At 41.5% G+C, this 20941-nt stretch overlaps 1 protein-coding gene and 1 non-coding gene across 5 annotated transcripts in view; both read right to left on the bottom strand.

Moving 5' to 3' along the window:
- Positions 1–13281: 13281 nt before the first annotated feature.
- MPPED2 (metallophosphoesterase domain containing 2) overlaps positions 13282–20941 on the bottom strand; it is a 210870-nt gene continuing 203210 nt past the window's right edge. For all 4 annotated transcript variants that reach the window (XM_027562769.1, XM_027562773.1, XM_027562772.1 and 1 more), the window contains exons 6-7: positions 18706–18819; positions 13282–14678 (exon numbers count right to left, since the gene is read on the bottom strand). In XM_027562769.1, coding sequence (XP_027418570.1) covers positions 14560–14678; positions 18706–18819 — 233 coding nt within the window. In that variant the 3' untranslated portion in view covers positions 13282–14559. The remainder of the gene's footprint in view (positions 14679–18705; positions 18820–20941) is intronic.
- Positions 15296–15369, bottom strand: TRNAG-UCC. The gene has a single exon. It is a non-coding gene; the product is annotated as a tRNA-Gly (tRNA).

The raw sequence follows: 20941 nt of genomic DNA, 5'->3' as shown, positions 1-20941 counted from the left end.
TGGGGTCGCACAGAGTCGGACACGACTGAAGTGACTTAGCAGCAGCAGCAGCACCTGCATTGATCCAAGCATTCAATGGCAGCATACATCCGCTGCTGAAAATACTCCCACTTCAACCTTTAGCAGCTAGCTGTGTGTAGCTGCAATTTTTTAATTAAATTCTTTATCTTCTAGACTGCTTATTCCTTATGCTTGTACATAACCATATCTTTTATAGGTGCTATATATTCAATTCTTGCAAGTGGTTGGTGGTTTGCTTGGCAGACCTGACCTGGAATATGTGCCTTCTAATTCCCATATTTCAGCTCAACAAGACAAGGAAATGGAAGTGGAAACCATATTTATTGAAGAAAATCCCAGGTTTACTTGCAAGATCAAATTCACACCATTCTAACATCTGATCAGCTTCTACTGTTACTTTAATATTTTGATTTGAGGGCTCAGAATAGAATTATCTTCATCTCAATCATTAGCTGAATGGTCTTTTTTGTTTACTTATTCTTTAAAATTATATTTAGATAGTGTAAAAAACTGCAAGGGAGATAAGTCATGAAATAAGAATTAACATGTATTTATATGGAAGGTCTAATCAAACAATTTGATAATGGTAGTGTATGGAGAAGGAAATGGCAACCCACTCCAGTGTTCTTGCCTGGAGAATCCCAGGGACGGGGCAGCCTGGTGGGCTGCCGTCTCTGGGGTTGCACAGAGTCGGACACGACTGAAGCGACTTAGCAGCAGCAGCAGCAGTGCATGTATGCCAGGCACCATGCTAAGCTCTTTACATCTTTTCTCACTGCTCTCAACAATCCTGTGAGATGAGTAGTATTAGCCCTTTCATTTTAATGATGAGGGAACTGAGGTCCTGAGATTAAATCATTTGATTAAAATCTCATAGGTAGATGGTAGAATCCTGTTCTGAACCAGACCTTACTCCAAATCCTATGTTCCAAACTTGAAACTAAAAATGTGAGCTCTTCACCATCTCAGATTCATCTTTTCAACCACACACTCTGTAAGGTAGCTTAACTATGTAACTAAATCAGTCTATTGGGAGTCTTTAATGTGGGCAGGGCTAAATATCTTACAAGAGATGTTTCATAGCTTATCTTGATCAACTCATTCCTTGAGAATGGACAATTAATTCCTCCAGTTTGTAGGAAACAAAGGAAACAGGGCTTGGGATTTCTTAATAAGTCATTGTCCTTGCAGATAAACATGGTAATACTGATTCCTACCAGTACCTCAAGGGCTATGAATTATTGCAGTTTTTTTCCCCTTTTAGTAGCAGATATAGCTTTGTTTCACTTCACTTATATACTTTCAAGCAATGTCCATGGTCAGGTTGATGAGTTAAGATGACAGGGCTGAATTTGTTGGGGCTCTTGAATAAGAAGAATGAACATCTATCTTCATAAACACACTACTCTGACTTAAACTCAACCTGTTGCACTCACTACCCAAAGTGGGCCACTCTAGGTCCTGCATAACCTTGGCTACTAATCAAGATGGACACATGACCTGGGATAGACACACTGACTAGGAAGAAGCTGATTAGATGATTTTTGTTTTTACTAAGCATCAGATAGAAGATGCACGAACAACTGCTACTGAGATGCCTGGAAATTCTTGGTTCATTTCTTCCTTAGGCTTACTAGCTTCTTGCTATTTATTATGTCTGTATCCTATAATAAACTCTTTTGAGTGAATTAGAGTGAATTTTGGTTCCTTGCAATCAAACATCATCTGAACACGAGAGATGTTTTAAACTTTCTTTAATATCAGAAACAACTCTTTGGAAGTATAAATGGGTAAAGACCCATCAGCTAAAAAGCATAAAATGGTATGTATCAGACTTGAAAGAGTTAACTTGCCCACAAAGAGCTAAGGAGTTGACTTCCTTCTCTTCAGGGGGGCCCAGATTAATTTTGGTGGGTTGTAAATGGTGTTTTTATTCAGGAGTCATGGGACATATGTGGTAAATGTGAGGACTGTCATATGTCTTATAAAGAGCTAATTGTTTGTGAAAGATGCTCTCTCTGTGACACACACAAGTCTGATGTTCACTGGCTGCTGGCTCTTCTATAACAATTTCATTAAACCATCAACGCTTACACCAGAACATAATGTGACGGAGCAGAGACTGTCTTCTTTGACCTTGGCAGGATCTGGAAACATTAAAAAAGGATCAAATACTCTTCCTTTTTAAATAAACAACTTTATGAAGACCTAATCACCCAGCATACTAAATTGAAGCACAGAACTTATGTCAACCATTTTCTCATTAACACTGTTGCTAATTTTTCATACTGTATCCAATTTTCTCCATGTCTCAGACTAACCACTTACTCTAATTTATTAGCTTAAGAATTGCTGAATTTCATAGGTAAGAAAAAATTATATGTTTCTCCTTTCTTCAAGAATTAGTCTCCCATCCTGGGGAGCTAAAATTCTTCACTCAAGGAATCATTCTTTTTCCATCCTTTAAATTGGTATTTTATCAAATCTCTGGCCTGTGGAATGTTGGCAAGCATTCCCTAGAGTAGAATGTAATGTACTGTTTCGTGTCTTTGTAAAAGTCATTTTGCATTTATCTTCAGAATTATTTTATCATTTTATGAGCAGCTTAACATATTTACTCATGTGTAAATGGACAATGGGTGAAGATTAGAGAGGCTTCATTTGCAGTGAAGACCTCAACAGAGTCTCAAACAAAAAATGGTTGCACTACCAGTTAGGGATTATAAATTGTGGATATCAAATTATGACATAATCTCTAACCTTTAGATACTGCTTTTAAACAGAACAGACAAAATTTCTACAAAAAAATGAATATATATTAAATAGATATATTTTTAAACAGATGTTATCTATCTTGGTATCTATATCTACATATCTATCTATCTACGATGTATCAGCCTGAAAAATGGAGTCATAGAACTCATACTCATAGTCATAGAACTCAGTACTGTACTGGAATATTTAGAGTCTTGAGTTTGTAGTTTTTTCTTTAACTGAATTACCTGGGAAATCCCACGGACAGAGCAGCCTGGTGGGCTACAGTCCACGGGGGAGCAATGAGTCAGATACGACTTAGCAACTAAACCACGAACAGAGAAAGTTGTAGAGAGAAGTTTTTTGGCTGACTTACCTGGAATTAAAGGGAGACACCCTAAAACTGTAGGAAAATTCAGAAATCCCCCAAAGCTTTCAAGTAGTCCTAGCCCATGAGAGAGATATTCTATTCCTCGTTATTTGGGTGTCCATTTCAACCTCACTTTGCAGACATCAATGTTAATATTAGCCAGAGAAGTTCTAAATCCTTGAAGAAGAAAGAGTGCACTCATTGGCCTGTTTTAAGATGTATCATCCAAACAATAAAAGTTTAAAAGACCTAAAACTTTAATTTCCTAGATTTAACATTAGCCAGACCGCTCCAGCTTACACACACGCACTCCTAACCACATGGTCCAAAGGTCAATTACTTTGTATTCATTTCTTTCTCCAATAAAATATGTTTGTCATCAAACACTAATAAATGAATGTACTGGTACCTTTTCCTCTTTATAGACATCATGGCTAAAAAACAAAAGTGATGAAATAAGTCATGGTCTGCAAAAATCACAATAGAAAGTGGTGACTGTGTGTTATACTGTGTTAAAGAAAAGGGAATGGCACCACTGATTTGATGCAGGTCACTTGGAGAAAAGCTCATTTGCTCTGATGCAGGTTTTACCACTGTGGTTAAGGCTTCAGTTGGAGCCTCTCTTTGGCCCAACTCTGCACTCAATATTACACTAAATATGGTGCCTGATGAAGAGTGGCCACGTGAGAAAATATTAGGGACCTGGTGGCTGGCTACAGAGGTACAGATTTGCATCTCTGCCCTCCACCTAACATCCCCCAAGGGCACGTTACTGGCCACTAACACCCAAAAAGTTATCTACTGGGTATGCCACTTCCAAACCTCCTTCCTCAAATGAGGTCTAAAACAGAATCTTTTTGACTTTAGGTAAGGAGTAGAAACATTTTCTAACCAACTGAAAGAACTATACACAGATTCAACTGAAGTGTGACACTTACAATCTTAGAAAACTTTCAGAGGAAAAGGAACTACATAAGAGGAAAAAAACTGCCAACAGAAGTCTCCCTCCAGAATGCCTCTAGGTCAGTAACAATTACCTGGGGGACTATGAAAGGAGAATGCCTCTATTGAATTGCTTTTAACATTGGTGGAAAGAGGTGGTGGTGAAGGCTTCTTTAAATAGCTTTGAGAATGCTGAGCTTTAAAAACAGTAGGTGATGTCCTTAGCATCCCAGCCAAGCTATTCGCTGCAAATACCACCAACCAACCACAGCACAACTGGCATGGATATAAATATTGATACCAATAAATCAGATACTGCTGAATCTACAAGTAGAGCTGGAAGAGCCTGCATCTTGTCACTTCACTGGAGATACATAATTTATTTTGTGGGAAGAATCTTCGTTAAAAGTAACATTCTCACAAAACAGCCTTCCATGTGCCATTGAGTTGACTGTGCTGGAAAAACCCATCATATGGACTGTGATGGCAGGGGCAGTGGAGGAGAGGTCCAGCTCTCCCTGTCTCCTTACAAAAGCCAGCAGACTTCATATGAATGCAACAACCAGATGTCCTAACATTAGGGAAGATAAATCCGTCAATTCAGTTTAAAGAAAGTGAGCAGAAGACATATACAAGTCACACCTATTGGTCTCAGAAATCCAAAAGTTTGATTGAGTTTTGGACCTAGATTCTTGCTTTCTCTCCTTATTCTCCTTTCCTCACCCCTACTTCACCTTTTTATTGAATACATTTCTCAGCATAATTTCTGAACTCAAGCATATTGTATTGCTATCTCTGGATGCTGTACCTGGAGACTTCATCTTTCTTGGGGAAGATGATCTTATTCAATACAGATGCAAGAGAAATACAATGCCAATCTACTATAGTTTCTGACTTTTCCTAGAACATACAGCTTTTGCTTAAAAGATGTGAAATCAACGCATTGTTCCTATTACAATCAGTGGTCTTATGATTAGTTCTAGATTTTTTTTTTTTTGGTTATTCAGCCCTTTAGAAAACAATGTAAGGGAATTTTTATCCTTCTGTACACCTAATTTCAATTCCACTTGTACCCAGAAATATAGCCAGTCAAGGAAAATGGTTAATTTGCTATATATATGATGTAGTATTGTTGGGAGAAGGCAACGGCGACGCACTCCAGTACTCTTGCCTGGAAAATCCCATGGATGGAGGAGCCTGGTGGGCTGCAGTCCATGGGGTCGCTAAGAGTCTAGCATGACTGAGCGATTTCACTTTCACTTTTCACTTTCATGCATTGGAGAAGGAAATGGCAACCCACTCCAGTGTTCTTGCCTGGAGAATCCCAGGGACAGGGGAGCCTAGTGGGCTGCCGTCTATGGGACTGCACAGAGTCGGACACGACTGAAGTGACTTAGCAGTAGCAGCAGTATTGTTGACGTACAATCTCTCTCTTCCCCCCTTTAATACAGAAATACAGTGTGATGATTAGCACTATTGCCGTAAAATTGATTCCAACACATTTTCTCAGGTGAAAGAAACCCTCCAAGTTATATTTTTCAACTTTTTGAGATAAGAAGGTAAACGTGCTATTTCAAATCTTGCCACAAGTTATTAGCACTGCAGATAGGAGTACTGTGTTCAACATTCCAGGGTCTCTGTACTCTAAGATACTTCAAACGTTTCATCTTTATGATCACCAGCAGTCAGACAAAAGCTTTGCAGTGTCTGAATCAGTATCAAGTCGGATTTTGAGAATGCCATTCTCTGCCTTGTCTCAAGGAAACTTTAGCAGATAAAAATGATCTTTTGTTAAAAAAATCAATGAATCGATGTATAGTTGCATACATTACTAGGTTTCAGGTGTACAATACAGTGATTGGACATTTAAATACATTAAAGTCTAGTAACCATCTCTCACCAAACAAAATTGTCATAGTATTATTGACTATATTCCTTATCCTGCATGTTATATCCCTGTGACTCATCTGGGAAGTTTGTACCTCTTAATCCAATTTGTGTATTTCACCCAGCCCCTCACTCCTCTCCCCTCTGGCAACTGCCAATTTGCTCTCTGTAAGTCCATTTCTGTTATGTCTATTCATTTGCTTTTTTAGATTCCACATACAAGTGAAATCACATAGCATTTGACTTTTTCTTACTTATTTCACTTAGCATAATACCCTCTAAGCCCATCTATATTGTTACAAATGGCAATATCTCATTCTTTTTATGGCTGAGTAATATTCCATTGTGTGTGTATGTGTATCACACCTTTTTTATCCACTCATCTATCAATGGACATCTAGAGTACTTCCATATTTTGGCTATTGCAAATAATGCTCGCTATGAACATGGAGGTGTCGGTATATTTTCAGATTAGTATTTTTTTCTTCAAGTAAATGCCAAGAGGTAGAATTGCTAGCTTGTATAGTGGTTCTATTTTTCACTCTTTTGAGGAACCTCCCTACTGTTTTACATAATGGCCAAAGCAATTTATATTCCCACCAACAGTGTACAAGAGTTCCTATTTCTCCCCATCCTTCTCAACACTTGCTTTTTGTTGTCTACTTGATGATAACCATTCTGACAGAGGTGAGGTGATATCTCATTGTGGTTTGGATTTGCCTTTCCCCAGTGATAAATGATGCTGAGCATCTTTTCATGTGTCTGTTGGCAATTTGTATGTCTTCTTTGGAAAAATGTCTATTCAGATCTAATAAGAATTATCTTGATGTTCCTGTTCTTCTTCCATTTCTGCATCAATGACATGCAAAACTCTGAAGGGTCAAGGGCCAGACTGTCTCCAGCCTGGGGAGCGAAGTTCAAGGATGTGGGACAAATTAAAAGAAGGAAGGGAAGTGTATTCATGCACGTCATACCCTTTCTCTTCCTGGTGAATATGAGTTCAAGAGAGCTCATGGGGGAATCTCATTACACGTTCAAATGTCCTTACACAGCATCAAAGGCCAAGTTCTAGTTTCCACCCCCCATAACCCAGCCCTAAACGGTCACACTCACAAGAATGTGAGCTCTTATATCTGAGAGCTACAAACCACAGCAGATCCCTGGATCAGCTCCCCAGGAAACACTGGTCAGGAGGATATCAGTGCAGTCCAGGCCAAAGTCACCTTTCAATACAAGTTCAGAGCAGCATAAAGAAACATGTGCGAGGGCAGGATTTCTCCAGGGAGCTATTTCAGATTCCATATAAAAGTAACTTGTGGCCTTGGATAAATCATTCCTTTCACTTATGTGCTGAACGGGAGAAAACAAGTCAACAACTGATGCATGCAAAAGCACTTGGAGGTGATGGATGAAGACATTATGGCGCATTTTGTCAATGGCATGCCATTAGAGAAAACCATTTCATAGAGTAAATTAAGAAAACAAACCAGCTACGTGACACATTTGGAATTGCCACTGGTCAGACTGGTTTTTCTCCTCCAGGAATGAAGCTGCATGGGATTGACATTATCACTCAGACTCCCTTTCCTGGGGTAGCTGCCTGTGCTTGTCTGGAGCTTAAACCCCAGTGAGCACCTCCCCAGAACGATGGCCACTCATATAACTGGAGAAAACTGTGCATTACAGACTCTGATTTTTTTTTATTGCTGTCTTGAACTATTATTTAAATCTCTTATTGCTGTTTAACTTCATGTGTCAATATCTTTTTTTCTTTTTTGGACCAAAATTATTTTTTATGGCAAGAACTGGGTCTTACAAAAGAAGCTTTTTGGTACATCACTGGGCTTATGGTGTCCAATAAATATTTATTGATCTGATCTGTGATTAATTTCTCCTATCTTTCTCGTAGACCTAGCTATTGTCTGCCAAACAATTTATTAAGAAAGCATGTCTTTGGACCTAGATGCTGGGAATGCAGAGACAGAAGATCTTGTCACTGATCTCAGGAAGCTCACAGGCAGACAAGCAGTGATCAGAATGTCCTAAGGTAGAAAGAAGTATGTGTGTGTGGGGTGAGGGGGTGGCTATGATGGTATCAAGGGTGAGGGGTGTTCTGGGTAAGGATAAGGAAACTCAGAAAAGTTTCCAGGAAATATGAGGATTAAGTTGTTGCTACTGAAGCATTATTGCCAGTATGTGCAAGGGCATGTTGGTGAGCTCAAGCATGGAGCATTCGGGTTCCAAGTCATTTGCTATTTCTGGAGCTCCTACTGAAAAGCTCAGCCTTGGATTTCCAAGGTCATCCACTAAGGTCGGGGCAGAAACAGGCTATGAAATCACAGCCCTTTCCCTTGGTAAGTGGGCTCTGAGAGCATTCAGATGCACCTCATGGTAACTGTGGCTTCATAAAAATCAAAGCTGATTGATGGGCACAGGCTCTCCGCTCTGTATGTTTAGTCTACTCGTGCTTTTAGTACCACTGTGGCCATGCTTCCTAATGGAAATGCATTTTTCTCTCTCACCATTACCCAGATATAGATGCTCTCGGATATGAAAGGCCTTTTACCTCAAGAGTTTTGTCTTGTAAGGCATCCCTAATTCAGGAAGGAAATAAGAAGGGGTCGAGAAGAACCTACCACAAATGTTTTGTCAGGTAGCTCAGAGAGGGAGAGAGACAGGAATTTAAAGAGCTTGATTTATGGATGGCTGGGCCCTGCAGCTCCTTTACCCTGACTCAGTCCAGTTCAAGGAATTCACTTTCTCATGTAAAGGGCTCTAACAGAGAAAAGTAAGCTAAATGTTTCTTTCTGCATTTGTAAGAAAGTATCATGGCTGGCAGAATAAAGTCTTCCATTTTTAAATAATAGCTCACTGGGCCCAGGATCCTATGATCAACTCTGACAAACCCACTGTCAAGTAGGAAGCATTCCCATTACACAGGTGTAGAGCCTGAGGCTGAGAGAAGTGACATACCACATCCAAGGCTGCCCAGATGGCCAATGACAGAGCTGGGATTTGAAAACAACCATGTCTGGTGCCAATGTTGGGGGCTCTGACCCACACCCAGTGCCTTCCAGACTGGACATGCACATGTGTGTCAAAATGCATGATGGAGAACAGTCCAAGTTCAGAGGGAGCAAGGGCAGAAACAGGCACCCGTATCTTCCAGTAGAAGGAACTGGCTGCCCATCAGAGAAAGTGTAGGTGGACAAGTTGAAGGGGAAAAAAGTGAACACTCATGGGAACACTTGGGGGTCAGAGTCTGAGCTTTTTTCAAGTAATCTGGTTTAAATAAGCTCCATATAGGCAACTTGTTCTTGGCTACAAAATTACATTATGTCTGGCCAAACTCATCTCCCCATCTTCGATTATTCCTGAATGTCAAGTTGAGAGTGCCGTTTATGTTCAGAGTCTGAATGTCAATGCAGGGCTGTCTCTTTGAATCTGCTGTGTGAGCATGGTGGTGCCACTGAGCCTCTCTGAACATCTCACGAGCTGCACAAGTGATTTTATACAGGCATCCAGAGAGGCTTCTCAGAGAGGCTTTGCAATTAGCATGGTTTTCTCTTCCATGGGAAGGAAGGACAGAAGTAGATTGGTAGAGGTGACATTTTGCAAAGGAAAAGAAAATAGCTTTAAACTTCTGAGTCATACATGCAGCAATCCTGCTTCTTCACTGCAAAGCAGGAGAAAAAACGTTTTGTGTTAAGAAGGCGATAGCCAGAGTGGGCTTAGAGCCTTCTATGAAACCACTCATTAAGATTGTCCAGTCCAGGATCCCTCCCCACCTCTAATGACCCCCTGCCCCGTGCCCAGCAGTATTTCCAAATGCCTCAGCTCAGAGCCGAATTCTCAAAATTCACTTAATCTCTGAACTCACTTTGGTGTAATAATTAAACAAAAAGTACCTTAAAATTTTTAGGCAAGTGGGAATGGGAAGGCATGAGAAGGGCATGAAAAGACACTGGAAAAGCAAAATACCATGTGGATGTTAACTCTACCAAAACAGCACATTCTTGCTGGATGAGGGTTGGGGGAGGGGGGTATTATTCTGGGCACAGCAAGTGTTTTATCTGCAATTGACAAGTCCCCAATCCTCCCAGCTTCTGTTTCTCCCTACTTAAGACCTGGGTCACAGTATTTATTTACTTAAGTGATGGAGATGAAGGCAGGCTTAACGCTGGCCACCTGTCAGAACAACAGTGACCTGCCTCTTAAGGGGATTTTGGCATCCCCCAGCATCTTTATAAGACAAAAGGAGCTGGGGAGAGAATGTAGAGAAAAAATTCACTAATTGAGCTTGAAAAAAGATGGTGAGATGAAATGTAAAGACCCAAAGGGCAAGAGAGGCTAAGATCCATGGGTGCCGTTTAATGCGACTTGAAAGAATACAGCCCCCTTCCTGTTCTGAGATTAGATGGGATTTTGCAAACTAGGATACCCAAACTGAAAAATCAGTCTCCCTGACCAGCCTCTAGCAAATGCCCTTGGCATTCTTCATGTTCTTTTTTTTAATTTATTTTTTAATTGGAGGAAAATTGCTTTACCATGTTGTGATGGTTTCTGCCATACAACAATGCAAATCAGCCATAATTACACATATATCACCTCCCTTCCCTCCCCACACCGCAGCCCTGCAGATCATCACAGAGTGCCTGCCTGGCCTCCCTGTGTTAAACAGCAACTTCTTACTGGCTATCTAGTTTACACACAGTGGTCTTGAATAATGGAAATAAAAACAAAAATAAACAAATGAGACTTAATGAAACCTAAAAGCTTTTGCACAGCAAAGGAAACAATAAACAAGATTAAAAGACAACCCTCAGAATGGGAGAAAATAATTGCAAATGAAACAACTGACAAAAGATTACTCTCCAAAACACATAAGCAGCTCATACAGCTCAATGGGTAGAAGACCTAAACGGACATTTCTCCAAAGAAGACAGATTCTTGTAAAGAGGGATGGCTAATGGTTTCCAATGACTGCAAACAGACACACTTTCTCGGAAACAATGCTCTTGTAGGTGAGAAGTCAACCGGCAGGTCCTGCCTGGAGAATCTCAAGGCAGCTCTGGAGACGTGTTGAACAAGCATGTGTTACCACTTACTAAGATGCCAGGCAGTGATCGCCACATCGTGTAATGTAGACCAACAATGTACAACGATGTCATCATCATCACCATCACCCCCATTTTACAGGAAGGGTGAGTACCCAGCCAAAGGTATCTGCGCCAGTTTGAGGGGAAGCCAGGCACTGGGGAGCCAGGCGCTGGCTCTAGGCTCTGTGCTCTTCTGACCACACTGTGCTAGGCTTCAAGCGGGAAGGACATGGTTCAGCTGGCTGTGGTTATAAAGCCCTGTGCAATGTGCTTCAGCAGGCCCCCAGGTGAGGGACAGGGAGTACCCCGTGGCCCCATCAGTCTTCTATCAGCTCTTGGACAGCATTCTCCTTTCTGTCCTAGAGGTAGGGTGATGAACAGGGAATTGACTAGAGAGTCAAAGAGACCTTCCATTTCCCTAGGGAATGAATTTGAAGCTTCCATTTTCCTAGGGAAAGTGATTTAACTTTTGGAGTCTCAGTTTCCTATCTAAAAAGTGGGGCTTATGTAACCTCTCCCAGAATTCTGAGATCCTGATGCTGGGGAAGACTGAAGGCAAAAGAAGAGGGGGGCAGCAGAGGATGAGATGGTTGGCTACCCTCACCGACTCACTGGACATGAATTTGAGCAAACTCCAGGATATAGTGAAGGACAGGGAAGCCTGGCGTGCTACAGTCCATGGGGTTGCAAAGAGTCAGACACGAGTTGGCAACTGAATAACAACAGAAACAAAATAGGAAACCGACTCAGCAGAGAGCCTGGTTACAGAAGGATAGAAAGCGCACAATGTCTAATCTATTTCTGATGTTTCCTTGTTATAAGGCCCAGCGGAGAAAACGTCTGGCTTTGGGACAGTCATCCTGGGCCCCCCGGAGGCAGTTCACACATATGGAATGGTGAACCTGGACCGGCTGAAGGAAGCTCTGTCTGAGCCAGTCCACCCCATAGATCAACAGACTGGGTTGCTTCCTGCCCCCACACAATGGAAAGCAATTTTAGTAAGTGCTTAGCTTAATTAGTGTCCAGACGTGCTCTCAAGGGCTGGGCACGCACACTTGTCATCGCGATCATCCACCTGTCTCTGGAGAGCCTGCTTTTCCAGAAGTCTGGGCCTAACTCCTTACACTGTAACCAGCTGAAATTCCCATTTGGTCAACGCTCAGTTCAGCACCCGGGGAATGAGCCTGAAATCACCACCCTCTTCTGCTGATGCAGTAGGTCAAGGAAGTATGGTTAACCTCCACAGCACATCTCAGCTACTAAGGTCATGGACCACTTTTGGCTCTGGGTGGCCACCCAAGACACTTCATGAGTATTAACAGTATGACTCTGAGCCAGAATTCTGGCCTAGGACATTCTCTATAATTTGTTGGTACTGAAATCCAAGAATTCTTTTTGTGGATTATACCAAAGGATGCCTCGTGGGTAGGAAGGGAGGAGGATGTGTTAGAATGCTACAATCCAACAGGCACTGGAATGCAGATGTACGGGATATATTGCAGATTCAAGATCACGCTGCTTTTCTTTAATGGCTCTTCCAGAGAAAATAAAAAAGACGTAATATGGTTTTCCCCACCCGGCCCCCTGCTGCCTCCTGGCTGCTGCAACATTCTAGTGTGCGCGTGCCCAGTCTCTAAGTCATGTCTGACTCTTTGCAACCCCATGGACTATAGCCTGCCAGGCTCCTCTGTCCATGGGGTTTCCCAGGCAAGAATACTGGAGTGGGTTGCCTTTTCCTCTTCCAGGGATTCTAGTGGTGGACATTACTTATTTTTAAAAAAAAGTAAGGGGGGGGGGGGATGGTGACTGCTCCTGGGGACAAAAGGATCACGCACGGTTACTCCGTTACCCACTGGTTTGTCTTCTCATTCCCACACACATGTCCACAACAGTCCCTCTTCTGCACACTCCCTCTGTTCCTATAGACATTACAATAGCTAAAGACTAAATCCTCACCCTCTGAAATCTACAGCAAGATAGATGACAGCATGATGGAAGGAAAGAGTATACTGAGTGCCTTATCGATCTACCTGCCAGCCTGTGAATGGAAGGTAATAAAAATTTATTGAAAATCTGAAAAAAAAAAAAAAAAGTCACTTATTCTAATTCCTCTGAAAGGGAGTACCAATGTTGCATATGAATAAATCCCTCTTTCCCCAGGACTAAACTACCACCCTCCCACCAGCACAACCCTCCAAACAGCACAGATTTAAAAATCTTGCAATTTTATTTGCATATAAAGGCCGCTAGATATAGAATATCACAATAAATTTAAAGAAACAACTGCTTTCCTAAATGTCATTAACAAGATAACATAAAATAGAATAAAGCTCGACAGCATTTACAATGGGAAAACAGAAAGGACTATTAGCGACAATATTTTGTGCTAGCGAAGATTGCATCAAAACACACAGTGCAAAATGGGGGGTGGGGAGGGAGGAGGACGTAAGGAGGCAATTCAGGGCATTTAAATATAAAGGACAACTAAGCCTTATTTTAGTTAGCTTCCATTGCATCCGTTTAAATCTATACACGCCTGCGAGTGTACCTAGATTTAACTCAAGCTCTTTAAGACCTTGAGTTCTGAGAACATGCGTCAGCTCCTTCGGACTTCTGATGCTCCACGATCAAGCATCCCTTTACAGTTGTACTGTCCTTGGCAATATTAAACCCCTAACTTAGTCATAATACACAAAAAATATTTATATATATAAACCCATATTGAAAAGGAGTCTGCACGCTCGTTTTTTTTTTTTTTAACTGCATGAAATACCTGCTCTTGACAGATTCCATTTCCATATTTTTAAAGCTAAAATAATTTAAAAGAAACAAACAAACGATGAGACCTTGTATAACCACAATATGGATCTCACTAGCTAAGCCATCCTCTAAACGAGAGCTGTTTTTTTCCCTTGACACAGCTTGCTTTATAGTGAGAGTGTGAAGGGAAGTCTTTTCCACGCCTACTTTTGTTGCAAAGATTGCTCTAAATCTGGGCCACGTCTGCAAAAAAGAAGCATTCCCAAGAAAAACAACAACAACAAACATCATAAAAATAAAACACTTCAAACAATACTCTTAAACTGTTGTGCAAATCTGGGTGGTTTTTAAAACACTGCCTACCTGCTTTATTTCTTTTCTTTTTTTTTTTTCCAGCTTAAAGCATATTAAAATAAGACTTTTGTCACCTTTTCAAAAGAAAGCTTGGCTGTCCTTTGGCGAACACTAACAATTTACAATGGCGTGGCCTTTGAGAAAACAGAAGTCATTTTACAAATTCACAACGCTCTTTTGATTCCAAATGGATGCCCCATTTAAAAAAAAGGAAGAAGAAGCATAACCTCTAGCATCATTCGTGTTCCAGCAATTTACAAAAAGAACTCACAGGATCTGGAAATAAACAAGGAAGAGAATGTAAGTTTATAATTAGAAAAAATGGCAGTTTTTTTAGACCTTCCCTCACATTCCAATTGGGTGTTTGGAGCTTCAGGAACCCTGTGGGTTTGGAAGGTCAAATATAATTGGAGGGTTGGTCGGTTGAAAGCTGACTGTACACGTTGAGGCATTGATGTACGTCGTGTAACCGTCGGTCATAATGCCGTAACCTGTGGAGAGAGAGTGTCACACTTACTGTGAAATATACAAATGATAGTGACTCCGTGCAGGACTATCAGCCAAGGAAAACAAAAAAGTCTTTGCCAGTGGGCAGTGAGATGAAATTCAGTGGAGCCCCTGTTACAGCTTTCAGAAGCTGCCTCCCGATTTTATTTTCTTTAAAGGGGGAATCCTCTACTTCAAAGAAAAGTGATTCCTTGTAATTTATTTCAACACTCGATTTGTAGAAGAGAGGCTGTGATTTCTTTACTAGTGAGAATAAAGAAAAAACATTTTTTTCCCTCTTGTTTCAAATGTGATTTTCATTTCAAAGCCCTGTATTAACTATTGAGTTCCAGGGAAGAAGACGAGTAACATAAACTCAAGGGGGCAAACACATCCTTCACTCAAACCCAAATGGGCTTCAAGACAGGTGAGACTCACGCAGGGTATAGCACTGGGAGTTTAGAGACATGAATTCCTAGCTTCCTTATTTATAAAACAAGCTCTAAACTGCCCCAATGAAAGTTAACAATAAGTTATCTTTTCAAAATGAGTTAATTTATTTGGCTCCGCTGGGTCTTAGTTGCAGCATGCAGGATCTTTGGTTGTGGCATGTGGGATCTAGTTCCCTGACCAGGAATCAAACCTGGGGCCCCTGCATTGGAAGTGCCAGAATCCTAGCCACTAGACCATCAGGGAAATTCCAACACTAAGTGATCTTACTGTCACCTACAAATTGGTGCTTGCCAAGGGCATTTGCCATCTGCCTCTGTGGAGATGGAATCCTGTGTTGCTGTAGCTGTTGACTTTCAACATGCCCTGAAGGCAGGTCAGGATGGAGAGTGAGGCAGTCTGTGCTCCAGGGAAACTGGTGGAACAGGTCTTTAGATAGTTAAGATATTTTCAGGAACTGATTTCATGACCCCAATCCTCTGTTGTTCGGTTGCTCAGTCGTGTCCAACTCTTTGTGAACCAGGGACTGCAGCACTCCAGGCTTCCCTGCCCTTCACCATTTCTGGGAGTTTGCTCAAACTCATATCCATCGAGTCGGTGATGCCATCCAACCATCTCATCCACTGTTTTCCCCTTCTCCTCCCACCTTCAATCTTTCCCAGCATGAGGGTCTTTTCTAATGAGTCAGCTCTTCGCATCAGGTGGCCAAAGTATTGGAGCTTTAGCATCAGTACTATTCAGGACTGATTTCCTTTAGGATGGACTGGTTGGATCTCCTTGCAGTCCAAGGGACTCTCAAAAGAGTCTTCTCCAACAGCGCAATTTCAAAGCATCGATTCTTCAGTGCTCAGCCTTCTTTATGGTCCATCTCTCACATCTGTACATGATTACTGGAAAAACCATAGCTTTGACTATATCAACCCCAACCCTTGCATCTCTTCATATCTAGAAAAGTACTAAATCCCTTCATGGTGACATTAGCTCCTCGTGACTAGCAGAAAAGCTTTTATAAAGTAAATGCTTGATTGCACTGAATGCCCCCTTCACCAAAATCTTATATACTGACGTTCCTCTACTACCTCTTTGGAACAGTTTCTCAGTTATCCGAGGTGCTGTCTCCCAGGCTGCAGTTCTCATTTTGCCCCAAATAAAACTTAACTCAAAACTCTCACGTTGTGCATCTTTTTAGTCAACATTTTCTTACTTGAATTGTGTGACTTTGATGCTGAGTTCCATTTTATTCAAAAGAATCAGTTATAATCAAATATCTGGGGTCTTCCTGGGTAGCTCAGCAGTGAAGAATCTGCCTGTAATGCAGAAGACTTGGGTTCAACTTCTGGGTCAGGAATATCCCCTGGAGAAGGAAATGGCAACCCACTCCAGTAATCTTGCCTGGAAAATCCTATGGACAAAGGAGGATGGTGGTCTAGCATCCTTGGGGTCGCAAAGAATCGGACACAACTTAGGAACTAAACAAGAAATAATCAAATGTCCAAGTGGTCTGGAGAGATACCACCACAGGACACTGCTTCCTAGACTTCTTACACCACTGGACACTGGCTCAAGCAAAAACACTTCCCATCGGCAGTATAAATCTCTTGTGACCTATGAGAAGAAAGCTAAGCAAGTTTCTCTGGGCCTTTGGTATGTATATTCATATCTCTTATAAATTTCAACATGTTGAAATTTTTAGCACGTTTGCAGATTCACACATGTCCCTGGATACCTTATATTTTGTCTTACAGCCTCTGTAATTAAGTTTGTAATTCTATGTCGGTATCAGGTTCTTATGGCACACAAGACTACATTTGTGAAAAAGAAATTTATCAGGACTTATACAAATAACTGATAAGGCTTTTTTTCCCCCTTCCATTTGCTAAAATTTCTCTAAATAAGCCTGTGGAGAGCTTAATGAGGGTCAATGGAAAAAATCTCTTAAGAAAAGAAAAGAAGCATTTAAAATGTGCACTGTTTAGTTCTGGGGTCATAAAGTCTTGTTATCTCTCTCCATCAAGAGGCTGGTATTTGCCCTCTCTCTGCCCTCTTCAGCTGTCTTAAACGAATAAAAGCGAGACAAGTTTATTTGAATATGATCTCCTTCCTTTTAAGCAAGTTTATTATTTGGGGACTTCAGTGGAATTCCCCAATTGTCTGGCTACTTTAAAGCTAATTAATGATTTTTTTAAAAAGGATAAAATGCAAACTTATAGGTGAGGATGCAGAAATTCATAACTGCTCCCCAGAAATGCTATTTAGACATGATCTTCCATCCTTCTTCTACTCCCAGCCCGTATCAGGCCTTAGAGAAGTGCCCTCCTTTCCAAAGAGTGTGGCTCAAAGTCAGGGCAGGATGATATCCGCTCTCAGGGAGCTGGACCCTTGCTCTCCATCTACACAGCTCGTGCCTACACTCGGAGCAAGCTGGATTTTCTCTGGCCCCAGTAGGATGATTTTCAATATGCTGTTTATTACCCACCTAGCCAGGAAGCCACTGGATTGAGGACTTTGCAAAGCAAACTTTGGTTTTTCACAGTGCCAGGCCTAAATTCCTCACCTGCAGGTTCATAAATAACTCAGAGTAACAGCCGTGAGTGAGTGAATATGGAGGCTGCTCACATACACACACTCATTGCACACAAACATATGTAACCAGGAGACGATGGTACAACCACAAAACCTAAGGCCGGTCTGTCCCAAGGCCCAGGGACCCCTGGTTTGAAAAAGGGAGGAGAGAGAAAATCTAGGGCCTCCAGCGAGGCTTTCAGATTCTGTGAACTTAACTTCACAGCTTACCCTGAAAGGCAGAAAACAGCAACTTGACCAGTTCCCATCTAGGGGAGATTTAATTATGCTGTTTAACCTCAGCCCCAACTAAAAGCACGGATGATTTCTGAGAAGTCTGAAATGGTTTTCTGAGCTTTAGTAAGGAAAAGTCTACCTACAAATGTGTAGGTTCCACCACTTCAGTTCTATATCTTTCATTGCACGTACAAAGTTATTAATATTTTTTGGAGAAAGTCTTGTATAATATTTACAGGTAGGAAGAGGCCAAGGACATTAGTTAGTCTAAAATCCAGGCCATTTCTTCTAATGCTCTTAAAGAGAAAATCTGTCCTTTATTCCATCTGTGCTGGTCTGCAATAGTGGTTATCAACCACTCTTCATCAGAGCCCTGAGATTCCAGAAGTCATCTGGGGTTAGTGATGGGTTTCCCAAAAGGTGGACCAGATTCGGTTTCTTACTGTTTATGGAGGAGGGCATGGCAACCCACTCTAGTATTGCCTGGAGAACCCCGATAGACAGAGGAGACTGGTGGGCTACAGTCTATGGAGTCGCAAAGAGTTGGACACGACTGAGTGACTGAGCACACACGTTCCGCTTACAAGAGAGCAGTTCTCCACAAAATACTTCTCAGCTTTATATGCAAGTGTTTCTCATAACATTTCATCTCATTGAAAGCATTCCACAGGTAGAGTTTGGCAACCACCACTCCAGTTATTCCCGGTAACTAAGGTCTCTGCTGTGGAATGAGATCATGGCTAATGACTCATAATGTTGTGAACCCCTTTCTTCTGGTCTTACCTTCATGGATTCCACCAAACACATGGAGTTTGGGCCGGACTCGCCTCTGGACTGTGTTTAAAAGCTCCACGCAGCCCACTCTCTGAAGCTCCTTTGGAACCCAGTCTCGAAAACCTAAGGGTAAAATGCAATCAATACTCTTAATTTTCTGTCTTCAGGTAAGGTTTCATTTAGACTTTCAGGAAGCCATAACTCACAGAAGGTTTATTACATTATCTGTAATCCTAGCCTCCCCATTAAAGCTTACAATGGCTTTTAAGGAACTTTTCACTCGTCACTTTGTCTTCTTTAGGATCTTGAAAAAAAATTTTTTTTTTGGTTTCCATTTTTTTCCTTCCGTTAATTAACATTTTTTTTCCCCCTCCCTGTGAGGGATTTGATTTATTCAGCCATGGGCTTCAAATCTTCTTCATGGGCCCAATGACATTTATTCCCGGCAGTCCCATACTCTCTCTTTTTCTCTCAATTCAGTTGCTTTCTTTTTTAAATTATAGCTCTCTTAGAGCAGTCTACTTCCAAGACGTAGACTTTAAAGAAGAAGGGCTAGGAGGGACTTCCTATAAACTGGCCACAAGATATCTTGTTCTCTTTATTTTTATTATCATTTTTTATCTTTGGCAGCACAGTGTGGCATGTGGAATCTTAGAGTTCCCCAACCAGGGATTGAATCTATGCCCCTTTGCAGTGGAAGTACAGAGTCCTAACCATTGGACCGCTAGGGAAGTCCTTGTTCACTTTAAACACATCAACTCTTAACCCTTGGTGGTTCCTGATGACCCACGCTTGGGAATGCCAAGCTCTTCCTCTGGTCTCCTCTCTAGCAACTGGGCAACCATGGTGACCCTGTGGTGGCAATGCAGTAAGCTGGGGCTGATGGACTACCTTTAAGTAAAAGCCACTTAGTTCTATGTCTAATGCAGAAAATCCATAAAAACTGACGTCAATTATAGCAAAAGTCAGCTACTGAATGATTATGGCCCAGAATGGAATCCAATCGCCTCAGTGGGATGGGGTGTTAGGAAAGCAGACAGGCCAAAAGGCTAAGTCATAATCAGTGGGAACACACACCATTGCTCCATTAGGTGATTTCTGCCACTCAGAACTGATCAGTCAGAAAGGGAGAGGCCAGCTCACCCCACTTTGTTTGGCAAAATAGTAGAAATGAAGTTTTAACATCTCTATAAAGACATGCTGACTGGGGAATGGCCAGAGAATATGGAAAAGCGTGGAATATAAGCAAGGGGCCCTATAAAAAATTCAATCAGAGATTTCAAAACTTTGCTAATTAGAGGAAAAACTTTAATCCACAGTGATTGGCATATTCCCTCATGGATGTTTTTTTTTTTTTTGAAGAGGGAAAACATCTCATTTCATATATAATCACCTGAGAAAGTGTCTTGCTGGTATCATAATAATGAAGTCCCATGTGTCACGGTTCCTTTCTTAACAGGAAAAGATTCAAGGCCAATTCCCATATCCACCTCCTACCTCCTAGTCCAGAATGTTCACAAGAATTCCCAGTTAACTACACTGATTAATGTTCAGCTTTACCTAATGAAAACTTTGCCTGGCTTTTTATTAATAGAGCTTCTGTAATAGCTCAGTTGGTAAAGAATCCGCCTCCAATGCAGGAGACCCCAGTTCAACTCCTGGGTGGGGAAGATCCCCCTGGAAGAGGGAAAGGCTACTCACTCCAGTATTCTGGCCTGGAGAATTCCATGGACTGTATAGTCCATGGGGTCGCAAAGAGTCAGACACGACTGAGCGACTTTCACTAACATTTTGGAACTCTCTGATGTGGATCTTACTCTGCTACACGCACAGCCACTCTCTAAGTTACTCCAACTTTACTACAAAGAGAGGGATGGTAGCCTCTTTCTTAAGAGTTCCCGGATGGGGGTGGGATGAATTGGGAGGTTGGGATTAACATATATACAGTACTGATACTATGTATAAAATAGATAACTAATGAGAACCTACTGTATAGCACAGGAAATGCTACTCAGTGCTCTGTGGTGACCTAAATGGGAAGGAAATCTTCCCCCAAAGAGATAGATGTATATGTGTAGCTGATTCACTTTGTTGCACAGAAGAAACCAACACGATATTGTAAAGCAACTATACGCCAATAAAATTAATTAAAAAAAGAAAAAGAGTTTCTGGAATGTATGAATTCTTTGGAGGCCAGAATTCAGACTGACTGCCACTTGCTTTTGTACCAAAGCTAATGACTTTG

This window comes from Bos indicus x Bos taurus, chromosome 15 (assembly GCF_003369695.1).
Source record: "Bos indicus x Bos taurus breed Angus x Brahman F1 hybrid chromosome 15, Bos_hybrid_MaternalHap_v2.0, whole genome shotgun sequence".
Lineage (NCBI taxonomy): Eukaryota > Metazoa > Chordata > Mammalia > Artiodactyla > Bovidae > Bos > Bos indicus x Bos taurus.
The sequence above is the reverse complement of the archived record's forward strand: the minus strand, read 5'-3'. Positions and strand labels throughout refer to the sequence as shown.